The sequence below is a fragment of the Odocoileus virginianus genome, chromosome 3 (assembly GCF_023699985.2).
Source record: "Odocoileus virginianus isolate 20LAN1187 ecotype Illinois chromosome 3, Ovbor_1.2, whole genome shotgun sequence".
Taxonomy (NCBI): Eukaryota; Metazoa; Chordata; class Mammalia; order Artiodactyla; family Cervidae; genus Odocoileus; species Odocoileus virginianus.
The window spans coordinates 43214609-43231732 of NC_069676.1; the positions used below are offsets into that span (position 1 = coordinate 43214609).

The following is a 17124-nucleotide window of genomic DNA, read 5'->3' on the forward strand; positions in this document are numbered from 1 at the left end:
GAAAGAAGTGAGAAAAGAACCAAAATGATACACTACAAAAAAATCAAACACCAAAGAGAGCAGTAGTGGAGGAATTGAACAAAAAAGATGTGAAATATGTAAAACAAATAGCAGAATGGAGAAACACTTTCTTTCTTACCAGTAATTACTTTAAATATAAATAAGTGAAGCTCTCCAATTAAGAGAGAATTGATTCTTAAAAAAAAATTCAAATATATGCTGTCACTTGAGATTCAGAGATACAAATAGGTTGAAAATGAAAAATGAAAGGAGTTACTCCATGCAAATAGAAACCAAAAGAGAGCTAGGTTGGATATACTCATATCAGACAAAAAAAGACATTAAAGAAAGCTGTTACAAGAGACAAAGGGGGACATTATATATTGACAATAGAGTCAGTTCATCAAGAAGATAGAATAGTTTTCTCAAGTACATATGAAACATTTTCCAGGATAAACCACATATTAGGCAACAAGTCTCAATAAATTAAAAAATATTGAAATCATACACATTATCTTTCCTGACAGTTATGAAATGAAACTAAAAATCAACAACAGTAGGAAAACTGGAAAACTTCCAAATATATGAAAATTAAACCACAAACTATTAAATAATAGGTCAAAGAAGAAATCACAAAGGAGTTTAGAAAATACTTTAAGATAAATGAACATGAAAATACAGCATAATGAATATTATAGGTTGCAACAGAGGCAGTACTCAGAGCAATACTTATACCTGTAAATGTCTGCATTAGAACAAAAGAAAGACCTCAAATTAATAACCTAACTTTATACCTTGTAGAACTGGAAAAAGAGCAAACTGAACTCTAAGCTAGCTGAAGAAAAGAAGTGAAAAAGATTAGAATGGACTTCCCTGGTGGCTCAGTGGTAAACAATTCACCTGCCAATGCAGGAGACATGGGTTTGATCCCTGATCTAGGAAGATCCCACATGCCACAGGGCAACTAAGCCCACTGAGCCTGCGCTTGGGAGCCACAGCTACTGAGCCCGTGCCCCACAACTTCTGAAGCCTTCACGCCTCAGACCCTGTGCTGTGCAGCAGGGGAAGCCAGTGAGCAATGAGCAACCCACACACTGCAACTCGAGAGTAGCCCCCACACCTAGAGGAAAGCCCACACAGCAACAGAGACCCAGCAGAGCCGCACACACGCACACACACGCGCACACACGCACGCACACACACGCACACACACAGTTGGCAAGACTCAAGTCCAGGGAGGCTGCACGAATAATTTAATAATAATAGAAAAGATTAGAGTGTGAAACAAAATAGAGAATAGAGAAATAGTAGAGAAAAGTCAATAAAATAAAAGATTAAAATTCAGTTCTTTGAAGAGATCAACAAAGTTCATAAACTTTTAGCTAGACTGACTAAAAATAAGAAAACTCAATAATGAGAGAAATGAAAAGTTGGGACACTACTACTGACCTTATAGAAATAAAAAGTTTTATATGAGAATACTGTGAACACATGGTACACCAATGAATTAGATAATCTAGATGAAATGGACAAAATCCTAGAAACATAACCACCTACCAAACTGATTTAAGAAGAAATAGTAAACAGACATACTGAAACAGACCTATAAATAAAGAGGTTGAATCACTAATCAAAAGCCTCACAGCAAAGAAATGCCCAGGACTGGATGGCTTTGGTGGTTAATTTTACCCCGCATTTAAAAAAACAATAAGCACCAATCCTTCTCAGACTTTTCCAAAAATAGGAGAAGAAGGAATATTTCTGAATTCATTCCATGAGGCCAGCATTACCCTGAGACCAAAGCCAAAGACATAACAAGAAATAAAGAGACCAACATCCCTATAAATATAGATGCTTTAATCCTCAAGATACATCTGAGCCCAGAAGTGTACCTAAAAAGGTTATATACCATGACTAAGTGGAAGTTATACCAGAAGTGCAAGGGTGGTTCAGCTTAGGAAAAGCAATGAATGTAATACATCAATAGAATGAAGGAAACAGTTGACAAAATTACCTTAGTAGATAACTGAAAAAGCATTTGATGAAATTCAGTACCCTTTCATGGTTAAAAAACAAACAAACACTTAAACTAGAAATGGAAAGGAAATTTCTTAATTTGATAATGGGTAATTATGAATAAATCCACAGCTAACATAATACTCAATGGTAAAAGACTGAAAATCTTTCCTTTGAGATTAAGAACAAGACAAATGCCTGCTTTCACCATTATTCAACATTGTACTGAAAGTTCTAGCCAGAGCAGTTAGGCAAGAAAAAGAACTGAAAGTTATCCAAATTGGAAAGGAAGAACCAAAATTACCTAAATTTGACTTGATCTTATATATAGAAAATCCTAAAGAATACATCCATACACAAACTCAACTATTAGAGCTATTAAATGATTTCAGTAAAGTTGCGGATACAAGATTAACAACCAAAATCTGTTGTATTTCTGTACACTAATAGGAACATTCTGAAAAGGAAATTAAGAAAATTCCATTTACAATAGCAATCAAAATAATAAAATACCTAGGAATAAATTTAGCCAGAGATGAGAGATGTATAAACTGAAAATTGTAAAACATTGCTAAAAGAAATTAAAACCTAAATAAAAAATGTAAAGGCATCCTATATTCATGGATTAAAAAACTTGTTAAGAGGACTATCCAAAGTGAACTACAAATTCAGTTCAATTCCTATCAAAATTTCAATGGCCTTTTAAAGAAAGAAAATGAAAACCAAATTCTTAAATCCATATGACTGTGAATAGCCAAGAAAACATTGAAAATGAAGAACAAAAGTTGGAGAACTTGCATTTTCTGACTTCAGAAACTTTTTGTGTTGGCTTATTTACTAAGTTGTGTCTGACTCTTGCAACCCCATGGACCATAGCCCACCACGCTCTTCTATCCATGGGATTTTCCAGGCAGGAGTACTGGAGTAGGTTGCCATTTCCCTCTCCAGAAGATCATCTGGACCCAGTAATAGAACTGAGTCTCCTGCATTGCAGGAGGATTCTTTACTGAATGAGCTATGAGGAAAGCCCCCAAAAAGCTTTCTACAGAGATACAATAATGAAGAGTGTGGTACTCACAGGACAGACAGAGACCTATAGAATAGAGTTGACATTAAAGAAATAAATCCAAATGCCTATGGCCAATTGACTCTTGACAAGGGTGCCACAACCTTTCAGGGGGAGAAAAATAATCTTTTCATCAAATGATGGAGGGACAACTTGCTATCTACATGCAAAAGCTGTGAGCTGTCATTCACAGCTGGTCGTCGGGTTGGGAAGAAGCATCACAGTGATGTAGGTTATGTAACTGTTCCCAGACTGCTCTGGCTGTCATTTACCAGATGAAGAATCCTTCTGAATACATTTTCTGGAAAGATAAGCTGCTGGTTCTATTGCTGAAACAGAAATGCCATTCCCATATTTTTTGTCATTTTGATAGCAATGAAACATTTTTATCACGATTAGCATCAAATTTATGAAATAAAATGATATGGAAACAGAAAGCATCTATTTAAGAAGAAGCTATCAGCCATGCTGTATAGGGCCACCCAAGATGGACGGGTCATGGTGGAGAGTCCTGACAAAACCTGGTCCGCTGGAGAAGGGAATGGCAAATTCCTTCAGTATTCTTGCCTTGAGAACCCCATGAACAGTATGAAAAGGCAAAAAGATAGGACACTGAAAGATGAACTCCCCAGGTTTGTAGGTGCCCAATATGCTACTGGAGAGGAGTGGAGAAATAACACCAGAGTAAGAATGAAGAGACGGAGCCAAAGCGTAAACAGCGCCCAGTTGTGGATGTGACTGGTGATGGAAGTAAAGTCCGATGCTGTAAAGAACAATATTGCATAAGAACCTGGAATGTTAGGTCCATGAATCAAGGCACATTGGAGGTGGTGAAACAGAAGGTGGCATGAGTGAACATCGACATTTTAGGAATCGGTGAACTAAAATGGACTGCAATGTGCGAATTTAACTCAGATGACCATTATATCTACTACTGTGGGCAAGAATCCCTTAGAAGAAATGGAGTCGCCATCATAGTCAACAAGAGAGTCCAAAATGCAGTACTTGGGTGCAGTCTCAAAAATGACAGAATGATCTCTGTTCATTTCTAAGGAAAAACATTCAGTATCACAGTAATCCAAGTCTATGCCCCAACTGGTAATGCTGAAGAAGCTGAAGTTGAATGGTTCTATGAAGACCTATAAGACCTTCTAGAACTAACACCCCAAAAAAGATGGCCTTTTCGTTATAGGGGACTGGAATGCAAAAGTAGGAAGTCAAGAGAGACCTGGAGTAACAGGCAAATTTGGCCTTGGAGTACAGAATGAAGCAGGGCAAAGGCTAACAGAGTTTTGCCAAGAATACCAAAATCAGATTGATTATATCCTTTGCAGTCAAAGATGGAGAAGCTCTATACAGCCAGCAAAAACAAGACTGAGAGCTGACTGTAGCTCAGATCATGAACTCCTTGTTGCCAAATTCAGACTTAAATTGAAGAAAGAAGGGGAAACCATTAGACCATTCAGGTATGACCTAAATCAAATCCCTTACGATTATACATGGAAGTGAGAAATAGATTCAAGGGATTAGATCTGATAGAGTGCCTGAAGGATGATGGACAGAGGTTCGTGACATTGTACAGGAGGCAGTGATCAAGACCATCCCCAAGAAAAAGAAACACAAAAAGGCAAAATGGTTGTCTGAGGAGGCCTTACAAACAGGTGAGAAAAGAAGAGAAGCAAAAGGCAAAGGAGAAAAGGAAAGATACCCATCTGAATGCAACTGTATAGGCCATGGGGTCACAAAGGTTCGGACACGACTGAGCAACTTTCACTTCAAAGAAGAGCAAGGAGACATAGGAAAGCCTTCCTCAGCGATCAGTGCAAAGCAATAGAGGAAAACAATAGAATGGGAAAGATTAGAGATCTCTTTGAGAAAATTAGTGATACCAAGGGAGCATTTCATGCAAAGATGTGCACAAAAAAGGACAGAAATGGTATGGACCTAACAGAAGGAGAAGACATTAAGAAGAGGTGGCAAGAATACACAGAAGAACTGTACAAAAAACATTTAATGATCCAGATAACCATGATGGTGTGATCACTCACCTAGAGCCAGACATCCTGGAATGTGAAGTCAAGTGGGCTTTAGAAAGCATCACTACGAACAAACCTAGTGGAGGTGACGGAATTCCAGTTGAGCTATTTCAAATCCTAAAAGATGATACTGTTAAAGTGCCGAACTCAATGTGAAAGCAAGTTTGGAAAACTCAGCAGTGACCACAGGACTGGAAAAGATCAGTTTTCATTCCAATCCCAAAGAAAGGCAATGCCAAAGAATGCTCAAACTACTGCACAATTGTACTCCTCTTACACGCTAACAAAGTAATGCTCAAAATTCTCTAAGCCAGGCTTCAGCAGGATATGAACCGTGAACTTCCAGATGTTCAAGCTCGATTTAGAGAAGGCAGAGGAACCAGAGATCAAATTGCCAACATCCACTGGATCATTGAAAAAGCAAGAGAGTTCAAGAAAAACATCTATTTCTGCTTTATTGACTTCATCAGAGCCTTTGACTGTGTAGATCACAACAAACTGTGGAAAATTCTTCAAGAAAAGGAAATACCAGACCACCTGACCTGCCTCCTGAGAAATCTCTATGCAGGTCGAGAAGCAACAGTTAGAACTGAACATGGAACAGCAGACTAGTTCCAAATTGGGAAAGGAGTACATCAAAGCTGTATATTGTCACCCTGCTTATTTAACTTATATGCAGAATACATCATGTGAAATGCTGGGCTGGATGAAGCACAAACTGGAATGAAGATTGCTTGGAAAAATATCAATAACCTCAGATACACAGATGACACCACCCTTACAGCAGAAAGTGAAGAACTAGAGCCTCTTGATGAAAGTGAAAGAGGAGAGTGAAGAAGTTGGCTTAAAACTCAACATTTAAAAACTAGGATCATGACATCTGGTCCTATCACTTCATGGTAAATAGATGGGGAGACAATGGAAGCAGTGAGAGACTTTATTTTTTTGGGCTCCAAAATCACTGCAGATGGTGGCTGCAGCCAAGAAATTAAAAGACACTTGTTCCTTGGAAGAAAAGCTATGACCAACCTAGACAGCATATTAAAAAGCGGAGACATTACTTTGCCAACAAAGGTCCGTCTTGTCAAAGCTACAGTTTTTCCAGTAGTCATATATGGATGTGGAAGTTGGACTACAAAGAAAGGTGAGTGCCAAAAAATTGATGCTTTTGAACTGTGGTGTTGGAGAAGACTCCCGAGACTCCCTTGGACTGCAAGGAGATCTAACCAGTCTATCCTAAAGAAAATCAGTCCTGAATATTCATTGGAAGGACTGATGCTGAAACTGAAGCTCCAATATTTTGGCCACTTGGTGCGAAGAACTGACTCATTGGAAAAGACCCTGATGCTGGGAAAGATTGAAGGCAAGAAGAGAACGGGATGACAGAAGATGAGATGGTTGGATGGCATCATTGACTTGATGGACATGAGTTTGAGTAAGCTCCGGGAGTTGGTGATGGACAGGCAAGCTTGGTGTGCCACAGTCCATGGTGTTGCATAGAGTCAGACACGACTGAGCTACTGAACTGAACTGCTCCTTGTAAGGAAAGCTATGACAAACCTAGACAGTGTATTCAAAAGCAGATATATCATTTTGCTGACAAAGTTCCAGGTATGGTTTTTCCAGTAGTCATGTACAGATGTGAGAGTTGGAACATATTGAAAGCTGAGTGCAAAGAATTGATGCTTTTGAACTGTGATGCTGGAGAAGACTCTTTGAGAGACCCTTGGACTGCAGGAAGATCAAACCAGTTAATCCTAGTCAACCCTGAATATTCAGTGGAAGGACTGATGCTGAAGCTGAAGCTCTAATACTTTTGCCACCTGCTGGGAAGAGCTGACTCATTGGAAAAGACTCTGATATTGGGAAAGATTACAGGCAACAGGAGAAGGGGCAACAGAGGGTGAGACGGTTGGATGGGATCACTGACTCCACGGACATGAGTTTGAGCAAATTCCGAAAAGTAAAGGTCAGGGAAGAGTGCTGCAGTCCATAGGGTAGCAGAATCAGACACAATTTAGTGACTGAACAACAATGTAAGTAATCTCAAAATGTTTTAAAGTATGTGGGGAGGATATGTGTAGCTTATATGCAAATACTGTGCCATATTTTATAAGGGACTTGAGCATCCTTGGATTTTGGTATCTGTGAGATAGTCCTGGAACCAATCCCCTGGAAATACTAAGGGACAACTTAGTATAACCTTTATGCCAAAACTATACAATGACAAAATGAAAAAGGAAAATTATGCCCAATATCATGAACTTGGACATTATAATCCCAAACAGAATATTAGGAAACTGAAGTTTTAAAAATATATGAAGAAGGTAATATATAGCATTGCCAAGTTGGGCTTTTCCAGGAATGCAAGTATTACAAAAATCTAGGAATTTTATTAACTAGCTTAAAATACTAAAGGAGAAAAAAGTCCAATAAAATCACTTTAAGAGATGCAGAAAACAGTTTATCTTGAGTATTTTTCATGATAAAACTTTACCAAACTAGGGAGAGAAAGAATTTGTTTTAAAGTAATTAAGAGTACCTATGAAAAACCTATATCAAAGTTCACACTCAATGGTGAAATTGTAACAGTATTTTTTTTAAAGCTGTAGTCCAATTCTTGATAAGATTTGTATCAGTGTCTTAGCTAATGTATAATATAAGGAAAAGGAATAAAAAAATTAAGAATTAGAAAGAAAGTTTTAAAAAAGACTGTAATTATTCATAGGTGTTATGATTTCTGCATAGAAATCCCCAAAGAATCTGGAATAACTATAAAGTTAATACAATTAATAAGTTAATAAAAAATAAAGCCCATAAAACTTGCTAGATATATGATTAATAAATAAAATATATTTAATATGTCAGCAACAAAAGACATAGCACTTATTATAAGATACAGAAAGTGTTAGAGGCAAATCTTATAAAAGTATTGTAATATTTTTAAGGAGAAAGAAATATATAAAAGTTATTAAAGAAGATATAGAGAAATGGAAGGATATATTAGATCATGCATAGAAAGACTCAGTTTCTTCAAGATGCAGTCTCCCATGGTTAAACTATATAATATCAGTGCAATTCCAAAAGAAATCTGGCAGGATTTTTTATGAGTTGCCAAAAGCCAATGCTAAAATTTAGATGAAAGAATGAAAGAAAGGAAAACCAAGATGGTTTTGAAAGTGAAAAAGGGAGAAGTCTTTCTGTAAGGCCTGTTAGTAACTAAGCAGGATGACAATGCATGAATAGACAACACAGGTAGACAAATAGACCAGTGGAAGAGGACAGAGTTCTCAGAGTCAGACCTGGCTTGGATGAAAACCTGGCCCCTGTCAGATGGCACTGCAAATGAGTGGTGGAAGATAGTTTCTTCATTAAACAGTACCTATGGAGGAAAACACTCCAGTTGGATCTCTACCTTCCAGCATACACAGCTAAAGACCTAACTTGAAAAGTGAAACTTCAAAATGTTTAGAAGAAAATATAGAGGATTTATATGATCTCAGGAGGGAAAGGAATCTTAAGGTATGAAATATATAAGCAATGAAGAAAAATTTTGGTTAAATTGATTCCATTAAAACTTTAAACTTGTGTTCATCAGAAGATCATTAAAGAGGTGAAAAGATAATGACATTTCTCAGTGTAGGAGAAGCTATTTGAAACGCATGTAGCAGGTAAAGGATTAGGATTCAAAGTTTGTGGATATATTTTCTTTTAAATCAAGAAGCAAAAGACAAAACAATCCAGCAAAAAATTGGGGGACAAGTTAGGAACAGGCAGTTCAGTAAACACACAAAAAGATGCCTAACTTTATGAATAATTAGAAGAATGACAATAAAAAGTAAGATATCACTTCATCAGATTAACAAATATTAAGAAGTCCAACAGTAGGAAGTGTTGGTAAGGATGTTAAAAAAAGGACCATTGCTGATGTTAAAGTAAGTTGGTACAACTGCTTCAGAATACAATTTGGCAATATTCAGTGAAGCTGAAGATGCTCATATTCTACAGTCAGGTAACTCTACTCCTAGGTTGTAACAGAGGAAAATGTGCGTACAATAAAACATGGGGCTGGGAGTTGGCTGGGGGTGTTGTAGGGGCAGGCAGTTATTTCTATGGAGGTGTTATTTGAAGGTTTCAGAGAGAAATGAAAGAAATTCACCTACACCTGGCTTTCTACAGGGTCAGTGGGACTGCTGTGTCTTTGCGGTCACATGGGCATTATAGCCACATAGTCACCCATGATTAGACCCAGTTGCCCCGTGATGATTTTGGAGTGATTTCCTCTCAACAAGGACAGCAAGATAGGTGATCAGGTAGAGGGTGACTACTATGAGGGTCTGAAAGAAATCACTCCAAGGCCAGTTGGTAATCTATATCTCGATGTACAGGTAATACATATAGATGATAAATAAGATAGTAGTGAACATCATTCGATCACTGATTGAGACAGATCAGAATCACCAGGCACGGTAGAATTTTAGCAAACAGGAGAATTCCCTTTTGGGTGCTCCAGCAGCTGGGAGCCCAAGGGGTACTCAGAGCTGGCTGTGGTGTGGACAGGAGTCCCTCGGGGCATGGAGGATCTATTCACAGGTTCGAGGACACTGTACTCCCAACCATCTTGCCTATGAACTGGCTGAGAGGAGGGCCCCGGGGCATAAGACCTCAAGTCTGCTTTTTAAATGGCCCTGTATTTTTGCTCAAACTTTTTGTGCTTTTATACTCTTGGCAGTAGTAAAAAATTACAAAGAAGATGAATATCACCCAATGGGTAATTGGATAAAAAATTATAATATTTTCGTTAAGTGGAATTGCTAAATAGTGGGGAAACTTTAAACTAGGTTTACATATATCAACATGGATGAATCTTATAATTTTAAATAAAAAAATTTCCCAAAGGATACTTTATATGCAATTTATGTAGTGTATGAAAGATGCAGAACCAAACCATGCACTTTTAGGGATACATATGTGGTAAAAAGTGTAAAATATATGAGCAAGGCATACTCCAGATTTAAAATAGGCTTACTTTTGTGGAAAGGGAAGGGGATTTGATCAATGTGAGGTTCTGCCTGTAATGGTAATATTTTATTTCTTAAGCTAAATGGTAGTATATGGTTGTTCATTATATTATTCTTTTACATATTTTTGTGTGTCTAAATGTTTCATTGTAGTTAACAAACGTAAAAGTGTATATAAATGGTTGCCATGTGGAGACCACAAATATAAGTGTACGGGACAAATAACACAACCAGCGGCCCTAATGTAATCCAAATGGATAGTTGTGGCCTGAGCTATAATTTCCAGTGATAGCATCTGACATATTTAAAAGGTGGTGTATCTTAAAACCTTTTCTATTTCCCTCTAGAAACTCTTTCTAGCAGCCTCCCCTTCAACCCACCCCAAACTCATCTCAGTTAAAGGCATCAGTATTTACCCAGTTGCTCTGTGTGAGGAATCTTCCTTGCCTTCTGTACATCCCTGAGTCCATCAGAAAGTCCTGTCATCGCTGCTTACAGAATACATCTGGAATCCATCCTCTTCTCTTCAGTCCCACACTGTCCCCCAGTCCAATGCAATCTAACCCAGTCTCTTGCCTGAGTGATGCTAAAATTAATTCTTCTACTATCTATCACCTCCTTCTTAACTTGCCGCCCAGTCGCTATTCCCACCAGTTTTCCCACACTCTCATTTCCATGGAGATCTCTTAAAAATATAAATCAGTTCACATCACTTCCTTGCTCATGCTTCAAGGCTGAGGTTAAAGTTCACAGCCTTCCCCAGGCCTATCAGGCCCTCACTACACAGCTGGCCTCTCCACCTTCATCTCCTGCTCTGCTCGCCCCTTTCTGTTCTAGCCACTCTGGCGTTGCTGTTCCTTTCTTACTTTAGGATGCTTGTAGACACCCCTGGGAAGTATTCTCCTGGATTTTAATATGGCTGCATTCCTGGCTTTAGCAAGGCCTCCAGTCTACACCTTTTCTAAGTAGCTGTCATGACTGTCCCTCCCCACCTGACCAGTCCCTTTCTCCCTTGTGGCTGTTTCACTTTCCTTCCTGTGTGATGTTATATGTGTATTTGTCTAAACCTTCATTTCTGTCTCTCCTATTAGACTGTCAGCTTCCTAGGGGCTGGACATTTTCTGTCTCATTCATTGTTGGGTTTCCTTATATCTGAAAACAGCGCTTAGCATGTGATAGATGCTTAATCACTGCTTCCTCAATGAATGAATTCATTGATGATAAGAAAAAACTTAGATGCCTCAAAAAGTGCCTTTTGGTAAAATCAAATCCCCTGGAATTGTTCATGCATAAGAAGAATTTGAATAAGGTTGTTTCATAAGGTGTAACAGTGGAAAATAAGCAGAATATTCTTCAGAAGCAGATTAGTTAACTGATTTTAAGTAAGTGTGATAATAGAGTAAATATAAGTAAATGTGTGAGTAGTTCATCTCTGTTCATCTGGGTATTAAAGTTGGTCAGAAGGCTCTTGGAATCCTCTCTTTGGAAAACTTCCTTCCGTGTTGCCTGATGTATACTTCCCACTGGGCCTTGATAGTCATTCTGACAGTCAATCATTCCCAGGCTCTCTGGGTCGGGGCCACAGGGTAGGGAAGACCCAGAAGGAGAAGGGAATCAGGCACGCTGTGTCCACTGTGTGCCCGGGACTCTGCCTGGGTTTCTCTGTCCTGTGGCTGACTTAGGAGCATCCTCCCCCTGCCAACACACACCCCTCATCGGGTGGCCCAGGCGAGGGGAGGTGTGCAGCTTGGTCTGACCCTGCCACCCTTGCCACCCCTGCAGGTCTCGGAGCTCATCTTTGTGTCCATCTATAGCTCTGAGTTCTGCATGAAGCTCTATGTGGACCCCATCAACTACTGGAAGGATGGCTACAATCTGCTCGATGTGGTCATTATCATCATCATCTTCATCCCCTACAGTCTCCGCAAGATCAAGGGCAAGCACTACCCCTACCTCAACATTGCCGACGGTGTGCAGTCCCTGCGCATCCTCAAGCTTATCACCTACAGCCGTGGCCTCCGGGTGAGTGGCCTGGAGCGCGGTGGCTCTGCGGGTGCAGGTGACAGGGCCCCTGATGAAGTGGTACTTCTGCTTCTCTGCAGTGATTGAGTCCTCTTGTGTGGGAGGTTGGTCTTTACCTGTTTTATCTCATTTCGTCCTCAAACGATTCTAGGAAAGGTGTTAGCTTCGTTTCACAGATGAAGAAACTGAGACCCACGGTCACTCAGCACTTAGATACTGGAGCTGAGCTTTGAAATTTGTTCTGACTCGAGCCCATCTTATCTTTCCCTCTCTCCCGTGCTGCAGAGTGACTGATGGTCACTTATGGTCCAGACCCTTTGGAGTATGTGCCCAGGAGTCTCCAGCTCTTTGATGGCCCTGGCCACTCACATCTTCCCCCAGAAAACTAAAAATCTGCAGCTTCTCTTGAGGGGAGGGTCTCATGACTTGTTCAGGAAGCCCTGGAAGCCCTGCTCCTGCTGAGAGGTCACACGGTGGCCGGTGTTGGCTTGGCTCAGTGGCGTCAGAGCCACTTCAGAGGTGCCCCAAGTACGCCCTCAGGCGTTCATCCTGGACTCTGGGTTTGCCCTGGCTCTGCTCAGTGCCCACGCTTCTCCAGGAAGGGGCTTGTCTGGACCTATTTGACCACGCACACCTCACCTGCACCGTGTCCCACTGCAGCATTCTTCACGAGTTCTTACCTCTTTAGTCTTAGCAATCTTGGAAAAGAAGTTCTCTTTGTCTTGCAGGAGTGGAGGCAACTTTTTTTTTTTTTTTTTTACCATCTCAGTTCTTTTGGAATTAACCCCCAAACACTGGTTTTCTTTCTCCAAGGAGAGGAGGGAGGTGCAGGGTGGGCATTTATTCCTGCAGGCAGCTGCCAGACTGGTCTATATGCAGGGCAGCTCCAGTGCTCCTTGGCTGTCTCTCTGCTTCACACTTTACCCCAAACTGTCAGAATTTCACTGTCCTGGGTCCCAGCTCTACCAGTACCTCCTTTTCTATGTTAATAGTTTCTCGGCTTAGAAAAAAGAATTTTTGCAGTTGACAATGGTGGCACCATGCAAGAGGCTGGAGAGTGGGTTCCAGCCCTGCCGGTGTATCACAGTGTGACTGTGGATGAGGCATTTTGCTTCTCTGAGCCTCTGATCCTGCATCTTGAAATAGGAAAATCTCCCTACCTTGACAAGGTACCAGGGACAGATCTAGGTAGCTGAACATGTATATGCAAGACTCCAGGGCAGGGAGAATGAATGATGAGGCGTGGGAGATAAGACCAACACCCATGTCATGGATGAAGACTGAGATCACAAGATGAAGACCTGCTTGTGAGATGGGGCCCAGAAAACCTGGGAAGCCCCATTCCTCTGAGCCCTATTCATTCCTGTTTCCAAGGTGGGTCCCCTGCTCCTGTTGGACCTGGAAGAGCATTCAGGGCTGGCCTTCAGCTGAGGAGCAGGAGCAGGACACCCTGGGATGAACACAGAGGCAGGCTGGGTTCAAGTAGAGTGCTCAGGGTTGCTGATGGGGAGACTACTCCAGCCCTGGGGCAGCACAGGCTATCCCCCCCATGGGTGACTGAGCCTGGAGGCCGTGCACTGGTGAACCACTGTTAGATTGCTCCAGCCCTAATCTGGACACTGTTCCCATTCGTTCTTTCAACCATTTATGGAGCATCTACCATGTGTTAGGCAAGGCACCAGATACTGGAGCAGCTATGGTTAGGACAGGCTGAACCGCTGTCCTCTGAGCCCAGCCCAGCTGGCAGCCTGATGTAGCCCTTGTGCCTCTGCCTTGCAGACACTCATCACTGCCGTGGGGCAGACAGCCTACACCGTGGCCTCCGTGCTCATCCTATTCTTCGTCCTGATGTACATCTTCGCCATCCTGGGCTTCTGCCTGTTTGGGCTTCCAGAGGGAGGTGACATGAATAACTGGGGAAACCTGGCTTTGGCCTTCTTCACCCTCTTCAGCTTGGCCACGGTACCATGTTTGGGAATAGTGGCGGGTAGGGGGCAAGGGCCTTGAAAGGGGACTGGCAGCTGGTGTGAGTGTGTGGACATGTTGGGCCTCACTTGGGGTCTTTCCCACACTCAGACACTTAGCTGGGGTGGGGAGGGGGAAGCTGAGGACTGGCCTCCTAGGTCTAGGCACAGGTCAGCACCCTGGCCAAGAGTCCATCACTGACTCTAATCTTGTGACTCCCTACAGTATTCCTATTTGCCCCACGGGGTGGTAAAACTTTTCAAAAGTTCTCAAGAGATAGTTCATCCTAATTGAAGTGTAATTTAGAAGGGAAACCCACATCACAAAGCCTTTTGGGGAATAGGCTGTCACAAATCCACGCAGAATAAGTCTGCAAAACCTGAGTCTCAAACTCTAGATTCTACTGGGTTCTGGCATGATTGAGGTCTACCCAAAGGAGGGCCTGGCCGAGAGGCAGTGTCTTTTGGGGAAGGACGGAAGGCCTTTCGGAGAAGAGCCCTTAGGGCCCGCTGGCCAGCACCACACCAGCGGTGCCCTGCCTCTCCAGGCCAGCCGGTCTGCCCTGGAGTCGGTGGGTTGGGGGGAGTGACGTGGAAGAAGGGCCAGCCTGCTCCTCAGTAGGGCCAGGGCTCCCCAAGGGCAGGTGGGCAGAAGGCCTGCCCCCCTGAACCTTGTCACTTGCCCTGTCTGAGCAGGTCGATGGCTGGACAGACCTGCAGGAGCAGCTGGATGCCCGGAATTTGATTCTGAGCCGCTCGTTCACCATCATCTTTATCTTGCTTGCCTCCTTTGTGTTCCTCAGCATGTTTGTGGGTGTGATGATCATCCACACTGAGGTGAGGTGGCGCTCGTAAGGACTGGGTGGGGGGTTGTTGGTTAGGTGTGGCAGGTGGATCATCTCTGAGCCATCTCGCTCCAGGGGGACCATCTCTGTGCCAACGCAACCCTTCTCCCTGAGCCCTCCCTCCTGATGGTGGCCAGCAGGACAGGTACTTGGGAGGTCTTTGAGCTGCAGTTGGCAGCTTGAGTTGGAGGCTGGCCCTGTGAGGGGGTCCTCCTGCTGAGGGGCCTGAGTGGCAGTGGGAGACTGGGGAAGAGGCGAGGTGGGGATAGGGCACGGGGAGAGCCCTGCATCTTACCTCCATCCTCCTGCCCTCTAGGACTCCATCAAAAAGTTTGAGCGGGAGCTGATGCTGGAGAGACACATGAACCTCATGGAAGAGAAGCAGGTGATTTTGAAGCGGCAGCAGGAAGAGGTCGGCAAGCTGCTGCAGACCCAGGTAGGCTGTCTCCGTGGGCAGGCAGACAAGCAGAGGGACAGTCAGGGCTGAAGGAATGGTCAGGAAGATGGGCCTAGGGGCCGGGGTGGAGGGCGGTTGGCCTTAGGCATGTGCACATTTGGAAAGTCAGCTGCCCACTCCTCTTTAGTTTTCAGAGTCAGACTGTGTACTCTACCTTTTTGTATTTTCTCTGGACCTCTCCAAGTGTTGAGTGTTGTGATTATACTATTTCCCTCCTTCATGGGCGACACTCCATTGCTGGGCCATGGACTATAGCCCATCAGGCTCCTCTGTCCGTGGGACTTCCCAGGCAAGCATACTGGAGTGGGTTGCCATTTCCTTCTCCAGGGAATCTTCCTGACCCAGGGATTGAACCCAGGACTCCTGCATTGCAGGCAGATTCTTTACCATCTGAGGGAAGTGCCAGCATTTCCCTCCTTCATGGGCACAACTCCATTGCTGGGCCCTTGGCCTGGAGCAGTCTTGTTCCCGAGGATTCACTGGGTGCCAGGCAGGTCCCATTCCTGTTCGCTGAGTGGGGGAGGTCCCGGAGGCCCTGACAGGTGCTACTAACCTCAGTTTTTCTAAACTGGAACAAGAATGAGCTCAATGGGCTGGAGATTTTCCATTAAGCAGGATACAGCTATGAGGGCTGAAGTCCTCTGAGCTGCCTGGAGGGCCCAGCCAGGTCCTGAACCACCACCCCTGTCTCCCCCATGAGGCCAGTGCCGCTCTCCTCAGCCTCCTCTCCGAGCTGGAGACATCCCCCTGTTCTGTGGGCCTGAGACTTGTCCACAGCAGGGTGAAATGCTGAGCTGTGCTCAGGCTGTCCCCATTCCTTCCATGTCACCTGTCCTCACGCCGGGTCAGTTGTCCTCACGTCAGGTACAGTGGCTCACCAGGTGACCCCAGTCAGGGGGCTCCAGGCCCAGAAGGGGTTGGGGTGACCTGTGCTTGTACTCAGGACTCATCTGGGGGCCAGGGGCAGGCCTCTGCCTGCGCTCCTCATGGAGGGTCCCTGGGTCTTTGTGTAGCCAGACTCTCATCATCTTGCTCTGTTTATGCTCCTCTCTCTAGAAAGATCTTGACCACAAGAGTTTCACTGAACTGGTGGAGAAGTTTAAGAAGACCTTGCGGCACACTGACCCCATGGTCTTGGATGATTTTGGCACTAGCCTGCCCTTCATTGACATCTACTTGTCCACCCTGGACAACCAGGATGCTACGATCTACAAGTTAGTCCCAGCCCCGCTGACCCTGGCCCATGGGCCCTGGTGGGGTGCTGGCCTATGTGCAGGGAAGGCAGAGCTAGGTCCTTCTTGGGGGGTGTGCAGGGGCTGGGCTGCTGTAATGGACAGGCCTGTGGCTGGTGGGGGGAGGGGAGCACTGCCCACTGGCCCTCCTCAGTCTAAAAAACTGGCCTGTTTTTAAACGTTGCTTCCTTTGATTCTCCAAGAGTACCTCACCAAGCCCTTCTCAGGGGGGCAGAGGAAAGACCTCTGGCTGCAAGTCAGAAGCTGAAGCTCCTGACCTGGTTCTGTTACTGCTTCCTGTGTGACTCTGGCCAAGTCTTTGTCCATTTCCTGCCTGTCACAGGGGGGACTGACACTAGGAAAGCAGTGTGTGTGAAGCCCGGGGCTGTGCTCAGTGTGAGTTAGCTGGAGTCACACTGGCCATTACTGCAGGAAAAAGAGGGGCACAATTAGCCTGAAGTCTCA

At 43.6% G+C, this 17124-nt stretch overlaps 1 protein-coding gene across 2 annotated transcripts in view; it reads left to right on the forward strand.

Annotated features, from left to right (window-relative positions):
• CATSPER3 (cation channel sperm associated 3) overlaps nt 1–17124 on the forward strand; it is a 31423-nt gene that overhangs the window by 11755 nt on the left and 2544 nt on the right. For both annotated transcript variants that reach the window (XM_020908008.2, XM_020908010.2), the window contains exons 3-7: nt 11922–12161; nt 13941–14123; nt 14822–14962; nt 15287–15406; nt 16484–16641. In XM_020908008.2, the coding sequence (XP_020763667.2) occupies nt 11922–12161; nt 13941–14123; nt 14822–14962; nt 15287–15406; nt 16484–16641 (842 nt within the window). The remainder of the gene's footprint in view (nt 1–11921; nt 12162–13940; nt 14124–14821; nt 14963–15286; nt 15407–16483; nt 16642–17124) is intronic.